Source organism: Mustela nigripes, chromosome 7 (assembly GCF_022355385.1).
Source record: "Mustela nigripes isolate SB6536 chromosome 7, MUSNIG.SB6536, whole genome shotgun sequence".
Lineage (NCBI taxonomy): Eukaryota > Metazoa > Chordata > Mammalia > Carnivora > Mustelidae > Mustela > Mustela nigripes.
Window position 1 is genome coordinate 125,014,181 of NC_081563.1, and position 12,175 is coordinate 125,026,355.

At 51.3% G+C, this 12,175-nt stretch overlaps 1 protein-coding gene across 3 annotated transcripts in view; it reads left to right on the forward strand.

Annotated features, from left to right (window-relative positions):
• Nucleotides 1-11,326, forward strand: part of HNF4A (hepatocyte nuclear factor 4 alpha) — a 61,150-nt gene extending 49,824 nt beyond the window's left edge. For 2 of the 3 annotated variants that reach the window (XM_059407060.1, XM_059407058.1), the window contains exons 6-10: nucleotides 902-989; nucleotides 1,875-2,030; nucleotides 4,316-4,582; nucleotides 7,054-7,206; nucleotides 8,268-11,326. In XM_059407060.1, the coding sequence (XP_059263043.1) occupies nucleotides 902-989; nucleotides 1,875-2,030; nucleotides 4,316-4,582; nucleotides 7,054-7,206; nucleotides 8,268-8,410 (807 nt within the window). In that variant the 3' untranslated portion in view covers nucleotides 8,411-11,326. The remainder of the gene's footprint in view (nucleotides 1-901; nucleotides 990-1,874; nucleotides 2,031-4,315; nucleotides 4,583-7,053; nucleotides 7,207-8,267) is intronic. The other variant, XM_059407059.1, reaches the window with a different exon arrangement.
• Nucleotides 11,327-12,175: the final 849 nt, after the last annotated feature.

Here is a 12,175-nt window from a genome sequence, read left to right on the forward strand (position 1 = left end):
TGTTCTCCATCCTTTGGGCCCTATGCCATCCCCAAAGCCGATGGCCCGGAAAGGACAGACAATGTCCTCCTGGCTGGGTCCTGCCGTGGACTTCAGGCTGCCAAAGCTGCTTTGTCTTCTCTTCAGGGAAGGAACATGTCAGGCTCATCCCCTGCCAAGGACCAGCGCTCACACCTTGGCCTTGGGAGCCAACATTCACATCCAACCTCTTGGAACTCACTCTCAGATCCCTAGAGCCTTACCATGTCAAGTGAGCAGGTGTCCTGGAAATCTTCCAGGGCAGTGATTTCCCGAGACACAACTGCACATCAGAATCAGCTGGGGAGTTTGTTGAATGCAGATCCTTGGGCCCACCCCTATACATACAACCTCTGGGAGCAGGGCCCAAGAATCTGCATTTTATAAAGTACTCTTCATAGTCTTCTGCAGTTGACTCGTGCGTAGAAATTCAGAATCCACAGTTTTAGAACTTTCTGGCTTCTAGACCCTCTTGAGAGTCTGATGGAAGGCATTGAACCTCTGCTGAAGACACACACACACACTGAGAATGGTGTTAAGTTTCATCAGGCACAGAAATGAGGCCCAGAGGGAAGAGGAAGCTTACCTCGCCCAAGGACGCAGCAGTTCAAAGATAAAGTCATCATTTGGCCTCCCAGCTCTGAGTGCATGTTCTGTCCCCTTCCAGGTTCCTGCTGAATCTTTTCCAGGTTTTATCAGTTATGGGAGGAAGGCAGAAGTTTTCTGGTGCCCATTTTATAGTTTAATTCAGTAGCAGGTAAAGGCAAGGGAAGCATTAAGCCGACTTGCTCAGGGTCACCGAGTTGGCTAGGAGCACCTTCCCGGGGGTATAGACACCTTCCCAGGGGTGCAGCTGCCAGACATCATCCCTCCTTGTTTCCAGGTGGCCCTGCTCAGAGCCCATGCTGGTGAGCACCTGCTGCTTGGAGCTACCAAGCGATCCATGGTGTTCAAGGACGTTCTGCTTCTAGGTAAGGAGGCTGCCTGCCCCCAGCGGGGGCTCCATGGAGGGCATGCCCAGGGTGGAATGCATCCAGACACAGGAGAGTTCCAAAGTGGCATGCAGGGGCGAGGGAGAAAGATCAAGAATGTCCGTTTCCCAGTGTTCCCAACTGGATCCTCCACTCAGGAAGGAAATGTGGAATCAAGGAATCAAGGAATGGAAGTTCTCCAGCATTAAAGTTAGAGCATGGTCGGGGTTATGCATGGAATTGACCGTGCGCTCTGATGTGCTTTCTGAAGTGGGAGCAGGAGGCCGCCAGGAATGGCACAACCCTCTGGCCTATGTCACTTGTGCTTCCATGGCATGTTTATGTATTATTCTAAATGCTCATACACATGACATTACGGGCCAGATACTAGTCTGAGTACTTTGCAAGCATTACTCCTTTAATACAACAACCCCATGAGGGAAGCTTTGTTATTTATCCCCATTTTACAGATGGAAAAAACTGAGGCACAGAAAGTAATTTATCCAAATATATATGGTTAGTTAGCAGTAGAACTGGATTTCAACCCCAGGCAGTCTAATTCTAGAATCTGGACCCTTCATCTTGATGCACTGGTGCCTCCCAAGGAGACCCTGAATGTTGCTGCTCTAATGGGTCATAATGGAGAATGTGACGGGTGGTGTGAAAGGGTCCTAGAAAGCCAGGCTCCAGACCCGCTCCAGTGACTTCAAGCAACTCATTCCTTTCCTCTGGGCCTCCATTTCCTCATCTGTAAAATGGGCATAACAATCCTGTCCCGTGGGCACCAGTTGGATTGCAACTGCCGAAGGCAAGGCCTGTCCAAAGCTGGGGAGAAGGGTACCCCCAAGGTGGCATTCGCATCCCCTCTCCTTCCCACCCACCCAGGCAATGACTACATCGTCCCTCGGCACTGCCCGGAGCTGGCAGAGATGAGTCGGGTGTCCATGCGCATCCTCGATGAGCTGGTACTGCCCTTCCAGGAGCTACAGATCGACGACAATGAGTACGCCTGCCTCAAAGCCATCATCTTCTTTGACCCAGGTACAGTCTCCACCCCCCACACACCCCTGAAGCTCCAGCAGACTTCATTCACACCCTCACTCTTCCGTAGAGCAATGGGCTAAAGCCGTTGCATGAGCTCTTGAACAGATGAGGAAGAGACCCGCGTTCAGAGGGATGACGTGACTTGACGAGGCACGTGGATCCCAGAGGCTCCGATCTGTTCTTTCCCCCCTTCCCTTGTGTCCTCGCCTCTCTCCTTCCTTTCCTGACCTCCTGTCTGCCTTCTTTTCTTTCCTTTCTCCTTTTCTTCTTTCCCTCAAAAAGGTTGATCAAAACAATATCTGTCTGCCCCTACTTAAAATGCACCCCACTTTCCCTGTGAAAGCCCATTTCCCCAGGGGAACCATTTCTGAGTCTTTTAACTGTTTCTTCTGGCTCCAAAAAAAAAGTGCTCAGCCGCCTCTTTCTTGATTGAGCTATTTTCGGTCATATTTTCCCTCCTGCCTTGGTCGAGGCTTTTGCTTTCCTCTGTCACCACGCCCATCTTCTTCCCGCATTTTCACTGTGATTTTTAGTGTCTCTACTAATTCTCTTTATATGCCCTTGCCTTTCCTCTTCCCCATTCCCTCTACTGACTTTCCACGTGCATTCTTAAAGAATACTTTGTAGCAATGTCTTTATGCAAAGCCTGGTTTCATTTCACAATATCAAGATTCCTGGACTCCAGGCCCGTGCTTGCTTCCTTCCCTGGTTACAGGTTACAGGGGACCTGCTGCATGCCAGGCACTGCTCTTAGTGCTAGACTTCATGGAGATCACCTCCAATAATAATAGTAATGAAGAGGGAGATGACCCTAGTCTATGGAACCCTCACTAGGACACCATTCTAAATACTTTATGTGGATTATGTCACTTAGGACTTACAATGTGGTACCAATGAGGTAGGAATGGTTACTATCCCCATTTTGCAGATAAAAAAAACTGAGACACAGGGAGACTGATTAATATGCCCAAGGTCACACCACCAGGAAGTGGCAGAATCTGGATTTGAACTTCAGACTCTATAGCGCTCAAGCCTATATTCTTACCTACCTCATATCATTTCCATTTCTTAAAGAGTAAGAGTTCTGGTTCTAGTTGCCCTGAAAGCCTGGCCCAGGCTATACCCCCTGCAGGGCTCAGCATGGAGCTGGGCAGATGGTAGTTGCTCAAGAAAGTGGAGAGAATTACTGATGCTGAGTCAGGGTCAGCAACCTGGCTCAGAGGGGCGGGTGAGCCAGTATAGGGCCTGGCGTGGAGGGAATGCTCCATACATGTTTGTTGACTGAGTAAAGGCAGGCACAAATGTGGCTTGGTGGAGTGAATCCTAGACTGGAAGTATGGGTGAAATTCTCTTTCTGCCAATTACTTTGTCTATAAAAGAGGAAATAAATGGATGATCGCCATAAAGGTTGAGTTGAATGTTGGACAATCACTTGAACCCCCTTCTAGGTTTAGGCTCTAGAATTTATCTCTTGATTTTTTTTTTTTCATTCACTCGTCCGTCCATCCCTTGAACCATGCCCTCATCTAGTTATCTATTCAACAAACATTGAACTTGCGTGGTGCTAGGTGCTGGGTTTAAAATGACAAACAGGACATGCCTGCCCGTCCAGAGCTCGTAATCTATTGGAAGAGACAGTTGCATCCTGTGCGGCCAGTAGTGATAGAAGAACCACAGAAATGGGGGGACACGATGGACACTCATAAAGCAGGCTTGGGAGGGTGGAACAGAGAAGGCTTCCTGGAGGAGGTGAGGCGTAACTTGAGACCCCAGGATGACACAGGCAAGAGGGGAAGGAAGTGGGGAGACTCTTCTAAGGGAAGCAGCGTGTGCTGAGGTCTGGTCATTGGGACTTCAGCTGTGATCCAGAGCTCCAAGTCCCCATCATGGATCTGCCAAAAGCTGGATGTGTGACCTGGACCAAGTCCTTTCCCTGCTCCCTGCCTCGTTTCCACACATGTAGTGAGGAAGTTGTTAGGTGCCCTTTTCGGTATGCTTCTAGAGTCCAACCCACCTGTCCCCTGCCACCCCCCATCTCCCAGTTCTGGATCTCAGGAAATGTGACATAAATGCTTTTCTTCCCGCGTCCAGGAAGCTATAAATGAGCTAGTGAACCCTGGTTCTTGAGGCCCCTGAATCCTGGTCCCAGCACTGCTAAGGACTCCGCAAGTGTCCTTGGGCCACTGGGCCCTCCCGTCAGGGCCTCAGGAGTCAGGGGAGATCTGGGTCCTGGCTCTCCAGATGCTCCAGCCAGGCCCTCGACCCCTGCCCTCCCGTTGCAGATGCCAAGGGGCTGAGCGACCCGGGCAAGATCAAGCGGCTGCGCTCACAGGTACAGGTGAGCCTGGAGGACTACATCAATGACCGCCAGTACGACTCCCGCGGCCGCTTCGGCGAGCTGCTGCTCCTGCTGCCGACCCTGCAGAGTATCACCTGGCAGATGATCGAGCAGATCCAGTTCATCAAGCTCTTCGGCATGGCCAAGATCGACAACCTGCTGCAGGAGATGCTGCTGGGAGGTCCGTGCCAGGCCCAGGAGGGGCAGAGAGGTGGGCGGCGCTCCCTGGCCAGAGATGGGGCCCCACACCTAGCTCACCTCCCAGCTCTGCCACCTCCTCCTTCCCTGTTCTCCGAAAGCGGGGACTTTTTTGGCTAAGACCCAATGGATGAAAGAAAATCCAACATTTAAAAGCCAAGAGAAAAGCGTTCCAGGCAGGAGTAACTCCTGCAGAAGCCCTGAGGTGGGGGACATTCGTGTGGTCCAGAAAGAAGGATAAGGTCGTGAGATGGGGGAGGGAGGGGTTGCCTGAGATGGCAGACACCAGATGGTGAGCATACGCTCTTGTAGGCCATGGTCAGAAATCTTGATTTCGTTTTCAATGCGGCTTGGGTAAGAAGAGTGCAAATCAGACTACTGTTTTTAACAAACGACTCCGAATGTTACGTAGAAAGAGATGATGTCTGGGGGCACAGGAAAGGCAGGAGACCCCTGAGAATGCTACTATCACCAGGTGGGGATAGGACAGTGGAGGCCGGGGTGAAGGCGTAACTGGGTAAACTGGACCATCAGCAGGAAGGAAGAACACACAGGATTTGCTGATTGATCAGATGTGTGGGCAGGGGGGGGGTTGGGCAGGAAGAGTCAAGGATGAAACCCACGTTTTTGCTTAGAGTGAAGGGACGCTCCTGGAGTAACTTACTACGATAAGGAAGACGGAGGGAACGCAGGTGGAGGCTGAGACGATGGTGGCCGTGGAGATCAACCAAGAGACCATTTACACTTGGGCAAAGCTCGAGACATGCGTAGACATGCGCGGGGCGGGGTGGGTTACCAGGAGGCAGTTCTGTGTTTGAGTCTGGTGCTCGAGCATGCGTTCAAAGCTCAGGGTGGAAGCAGCTCCGTGGGGCTCCAGCAATTAGGGGCTATGGTGATAGAGACTAAGAAGTGGGGATTGGTGGCTGGACAGCTGCAGTGGGGTGAGAGAATTTTGCAGCAATAACCCTCATCAAGCTGGCTGGTAGGATAGGCGTCAGGATCGAAGAGAGGGCGCTTGAACTTAGTTAGGATTTGGGAGGCGACACGGTCACGGGCAATGGTATGGCTAAGGGCCACCTTGGCACATATTTGGGACTGGATAATCTTTTTTTGTGGGGGCTCTGGTGTACACTGTTTAGCCACATCCCTGGCCTCTACCCATAAGATTCCGATAGCACCCCTGTAGGAATGACAGCCAAAATGTCTTCAGATACTGTCAAATGTGCCCAGAGGGCCCCAAATCTCTCCCAGTTGAGAACTACTAACTCATTTCATTCTCACTTTGACCCTGTGAATTACGAATTATGAATTAATTGTCACTGAGATCCAGATCAGAACTTGGGCACCTGGCCAGCTCAGTCAGAAGAGTGTGCAAATCTTGATCTCAGGGTCATGTGTTTGAGCCCCAGGCTGGGTGCTTAGATTACTTAAAACTAAAATCTTCTGAAAAAGGCAGGGGGTGGGGGATCAGGATGGAGCTTGTGCTCCGTTGCCAGATAAACTTGGGTAAAGTAATTAATCTGTCCAGGCCCTGTAATCTCACCTGTACAATGAGAATGGGACAACCTACCTTAGAGGACTATTGAGAGTATTCAGTTATTTTTGACATGAAAAGTATGTAGAACAGTACCTGGCACATATTAGATGCTCAGTAATTGAAAGCTGTCAATTTAGAGGACTCTTGCCAGCCCTCAAGTCCCATCATGGCACACCAGTGACCACTGCCATGGTCAGTATCTTATATGGTATTATCGTCCTGACACGTTTTTTTGAAGCAGTTACTGTGTTCTAGACACTTCGCTAGACCCTCAAAAAGGAGAAAAGTATAGCTGTAATTGTAATGCTCATGGACAGAAAAGTAGATGTTCCCCAAAGATGGGCTGCAGATAGATTCCTATGGGAATTCCAAGGAAGGAGAGGTTTACTTCCTACTGGGGAGTGGAGAATCAGGAGAAGCTTCCCAAAGGTGGAATTACCTGAGCTGGAATTTGGACTGGTGGACATCGGGGGGTGTGGAGAAAGCATCTCTCTTGGAAATATATGAGTAAAAGCAGAGCTAGGGAAGTACAGGAAGCACTTAGGTGCTATCAGTAGGTTAGTTTGGCTGAAGCAGAGGTGTTAGGGAGGGACAAGGCTACAGGTGAATTGGTACCAAATGGAAAGACTTGCATGCCATGGAGCTTTGAAAGCCATTGGTTAAATCCACTATGTTCCTATTCAGTGACTACACTCATAGCTTCCTTATACGCTCCTTCTTTCTTTTAACTTTTGTTCTTTTGGTTTGTTGGATCCTCTTAAGACCCTCGTAGGACCTATAGATAGGAATGGTAAGCCCCAGTTTACTCACCCAGAATCGGTAGCCAACAGGCATTGTCAATACTGGGCGAACGGGTTGATTGGCCACACTTGAGGAAGGTGTACCACGAGGCCTGGGGTCTTTATCTTGGACCCCCCCATCCTGACTGATCCCCTCTCTACCTGCAGGGTCCTCCAGTGATGCACCTCATGCCCACCACCCCCTGCACCCGCATCTGATGCAGGAACACATGGGCACGAACGTCATTGTTGCCAACACGATGCCCTCTCACCTCAGCAATGGACAGATGTGTGAGTGGCCCCGACCCAGGGCACAGGCAGGTGAGCAACTTGAGCTCTACTCAGCAAGGAATGAGGTTGGGACCAAAAAGGGGAGCCAGGAGGGTTGGGTCTAGAAGATGGGAACTGGGATATTACAGTTCTCTTTGCTCCAGGGTATGGAATGAGGAGTGAGATTACTCATTCATTAAGGTTGTTTTTTCACTGAGGCCATTTATTCAGTGAGGTAATTAACAGCCTCTGTTGAATGAAGCTGTCCTTGGGATGAGGGATCCATTGGGTGGACATGTCCACTGGGATAAGAATTCCATTATGATGTTGCCTATTAGGTAAAATTGTTCTTGAAGTACTGCCCAATTAGGTAAGAGTATCCATTAGACAGTTGGGTGAGACTCCTCATTGGGTGGGGGTGTCCACTGGTCTAGATGGTCCCCTGAGGTGAAATCTCACATGAGTGAGTTTGTCATTGGACATAGTTCTTCAAAAGTAAGATTATCATCGGGATGAAGTGGTCCACTAAAATGAGATTGCATTTCATTGAGATTGTTCTTTGAGAAACTTGTCCATCGAATAAAGTTGGCCAAGCGGGTCATGGTCAAGGTTAACTTTCAAATAGGCGATGCTGTGAGGCCAATTAGTTTCCATTATTCATCTTCCTAAATATTAAAGAAATGGTATTTTTGAAGTCAGTTGGCCAGACACTTAGGTCTCATCAGCTGCTCCTCTTTGTCTCCAAGAAGGGATATTGCTGTCACATGTCCCACTGTCCTTGAAGAGAGTCAGAGCTGAGCCCTGGTTTGGAAGAAGCAGCCCAGATCTCCATGTTAAATGGTGGAGGAGATGGGGGTTGGTAGAACCTGGGCAGAAGCCTCTGGCCACAACTGGCCCAGCCATAGCCTTCCAGACCTCACCAGACTTAGACGTCAAGATCAGGGACTCAAGGTTTGAGCTGTAGGAAACCTTAGAGATTGTCTAGTTTAATTCTCTCATTTTCTAGAAGAGAAAACGAATTCAGAGAGGGGGAAGAACCTTCCTAGGACTCTGGTTATTCCCCCAAAGCTTGAAATTCTCAGTAGCCTCTGTCTGTCTCTCTGTCCTTCCAGCCACCCCTGAGACTCCACAGCCTTCACCACCAGGTGGCTCGGGGTCTGAGCCCTACAAGCTCCTGCCAGGAGCGATCGCCACCATCGTCAAGCCCCCCTCCGCCATCCCCCAGCCGACCATCACCAAGCAGGAAGTCATCTAGCAAGCCGTTGGGGGTCGGGGGCTCTGCCGGCCCCCCAGCCCCCTCAGAGAGCCCCGGTGGTCACTTGTTCACAGTGAAGGAAGCCATGACAACAAGGCCAGTCTCAGGGCAGCAGTGGAAAGGGCAAGGGGACCAAGAACTTGGGCTCTGGGCCATAGCCCGTTGCTACCCTCCGCCCCCTGCTCTGGATGACGGGGCTCTGACTTGGGGAGGCCCCAGCTGGGAAATCCTCTGCTGCCTTGGACAACTCTTCTCTTGCCAAAGCCACTGCCTTCCCCTTCGTCATACTTGCCCCCTACTTCTTCAGCCCCAAAGGACAGCTGTCTGGAGATGACACAGGACCTTGCTTCAACATAGCTCTCTTCCCCTTCAGATGGATACTTCTTTCTCCAAGTACTGCCCTAGTTCCCAGACACAGAGCCCTTCAAGGCTGGGTTGGATTGGGGCATCTGACCTCTCCCTGTTCCGCTACCCCAACCTCCAGTCTCTCCACCTGCCACTGTCACTTTCCTCAGCCATCCTAATTCCTCCACAGCCACCTCTCCAGAGGCTGAAGGAAACCCGCACGCAATCCCCCAGTCATTCCAGGAGCATTTTTAAAGCACCGGCTGGGCTAGGCACAGTGTGGGAGACTGGTGAGGAGGAGGACACCCTTCCATCTCTAACCCGTGGCTCTTCCCAGGGAATTAGGCGGGTACTGGGGGTGGTGCTCCCCGCAGGCTGTCCACCACGAGAGGACAAGCCAAGGTGGACAGTCGCAACAGGAACTTGGAAGGACTGAGGATGTCAGAGAAAGCTCTAGGAAAGGGGCAGACTCTGCAGTAGGTCTTTATGGATGGGCAGGATTCCAGCTGGTGAGAAAGGGCCCCAGGGCAGAAGAAGGACATGGGAGGGAGGTGATGGAAAGACCAGGTTGTCTGGAACAGCGCAGGGGTCTTGAATGCCAGGACTGAGGCACTGAGGTTTGGGGGAAGCCGGGGAGGAGGCACAGTGGGTCGGGAGGGAGCAGGGAGGTCAGATAAGGGCTGAGGACGTGATCCAGGTGAGGACAAGGCGACCTGGAGACGAAGATGCTGGGTGCGAGCCCAGCTCAAAAGGACATCAGGGAGGAAGGACCCCCTTCTCCAGGGCTTGTCTCAAACTCTGCCTCGTTTCTGGCGCTGTGTTAAGGCACTTGACACACATCACCTTCTTGCATCCCAGAGACCATTCCAGAAGACGAAATTGAGATCTGAGTGGTTAAGTGATTTTCCTGGAACTCACACCACTAGTATGTAACCGAGTCAGGATTGGATCCCAGGTCGGCCTGGATCAGAGCAGGAGTTCTTGACCAGGGTGCCGAGCGTCTCTGAAGGGGCACCTCTGTCCTCACTGTGATCCAGTGGAGGGACTTCCTGACCCTGTCATCAGCCTCAGAAGCCGAAGTCTTATTCGTCCCAGGGGGCCCTGCCCCTGCCTAGGATTAAGGCTGTCTTGGAGTTACACGAATGTCCAGTTGGGGCCCAGCATTCTGTCTGCTGAAGAACAGGAGAATTCATAACTCTCGGACCCCTTTCCTCTCCTCACCCCCCAGGTCTGGGGGAGGGGCGTCAGGGGTCTTATTCTTAGGAGACGGACCAGCGTGGTCTGGTGGTCCAGGAGTGGGGTATTTTGGGCCAGGGAGACATGGGAAGGCCTGGGTTTGAGCGCTGCTCTGGAAACATTAAGCCCCAGAATGGAACAGCCAGCATATCATCCATGGAAATTTTGGTCGCTTTGGGAAAATTCTGGAAAATGCCACTAGCCAGTGGGAACAAAAGAGATGTGTCCTGGGGGCTGGAGCTGTGCTTAGGTAGGAGAGTTAGTCTGGCCACCTGTCCCTACCCCAGGCTGACCCTTCTGAGTGGACGGCGGTAGGACCCCAGTGCCCCCAAATTTCATCCTTAGTGATCTCTTTTTGTGATGCAGGCATGAGGGGTTTGAGGGCAGTATGTCCAAGAGAAACCTCTACATCTCCAGTGGTCCCAGGAGTGGTCTCCCCATGCCACCAAGCCATGTTCCCCGGTCCCAGGAGAGACTGTCCCCTGCTCAGAGCCCTCAAGCCTTCCCCAGCCATCCCTCGCTCTGAGTCTGCAGAAATCCCGGTCAGGGAACCCAGACTCATCTGGGGTCAGGTGGGGAAGCTGGAATCTTTCTGTCTTTGTGGCCATCCCCACCCTTTGCTCCTCCAGCCCCTCACTGGTGCTGAGGCCTCAGTCACGGGGACGAAGTGGAGAGGAATTTTCCACAGGCTGAAGTAGGATAGCAGTGGCTTTTAACAGTGGCAGCCTTCTGGGTCAGGAGCTCAGTCCTCAGTCCCAAATGACCCCTTCCTGGAGGAGAAATCCATTCTATTTTAATAATTTTATTGGAATGCAGGAAGCCCACAACAAGAAGCGGTTGATTTTTCTGACTCTGAGGACATGGCATTTGAAGATCTTTATCTCTCTCTTTGCCACCTGAGTTCTAGTCCTAAAATACAAAATCTGGAGAACGAAACAAGGGTTGGGAGGGCAAGCGCGGACCCTCCAGTTCCTCCCCTGAGAGCCTTTTCCCTGGGCAGCTCTCAGGAGCTTCCAGAACCCACAGGACTCCCTGCAGCATGGACAGAGGAGAGGGTCAGAGGAGGATGCTCCTGGATCTTTTGTAATGACCAAGCCAATTACTTTTGCCAAGTTGTTCCGTAAATTTCCCTGAATGGGTTGAATTGTGAAATTCACACCAAGCGATTCTGGAAGCAGGCTGCTTCCTGTGGGTGTGAAAACCGCCCACCCCCGTGCTAACCCCCAAGCCCATCACTGCCGCCCGATGGGGCGAAGAAGCAAAAAACCATTTCTTACTCTTGTGTGTTTTAACAAAAGTTTATAAAGCAAAATAAATGGCACATATGTTTTCTAAGTCCTTGGATGGGTGTCCTTTCTTTCCTTGTCAGGTGTTAGAAATAAGAATGAGAAGAGCCAGATGGTGCTTTATGGTGGGAAAATGCTTTTATATTGCTTCTCAATCTCACATCAAGAAGTGAGCAGGTTAGACATTATTATCCCTGCCCTCTGCTCCCCATTTAGAGATGGGAAAACTGAGGCTCAGGGCAGAGGTAGAAGTGGGACTCTAATTCTGATCCCCTGTTTCCAAGTGTTCACTATGTAGAGAGAGTGACAGTCAATGCTCCCTCTTGAAGAGGGGAGGGATGTGGTGGGAGAGTGATGGAAAGATCTGGGGGGTTGGCAACAGGGTCCGAGATGGAGCCTAATTCTGGGTCCTTGCCAAGGACCTGGGTCAGCGGCTGGCCACAAGGCATGAGTAGGCATGAGGAAATTTCATAAAGACAAGTGCTGTTTTAAAAAAGAATAAACACAAGGACGCACCTGAGAATTTCTAGCCAGGTCTGTGGCCACCTTGGCCCTCTCCCCTGGTAAACTAGGTGGGTGGGCTCGTGCCGTGGCCCCCACGCATCCCAGCCTCATGTTCCGTCAGGGGTGTGTCCTGCAGAGCTTCTCTTCCCAACTTCGCGTTTGGCAGTGTGACATGGATGGTGATGGTGAGACAGGTACAGGCAAGAGCTACGGATCAAGGCTTTGCCCCTGGGGAGCGGTTACTACACATCACTAGCACGCCACAGCATTCAGGGATGGGGGATAGGGCTTGCAGGGTGGCTGGAGTCCGGAGGCCCAGGTGTGGAGTCACTCAAGGATGAGAGTAGAGCAGGACAACCCTTTTCAGCTTCCCCAAGGGAGGTGACAACAGTTC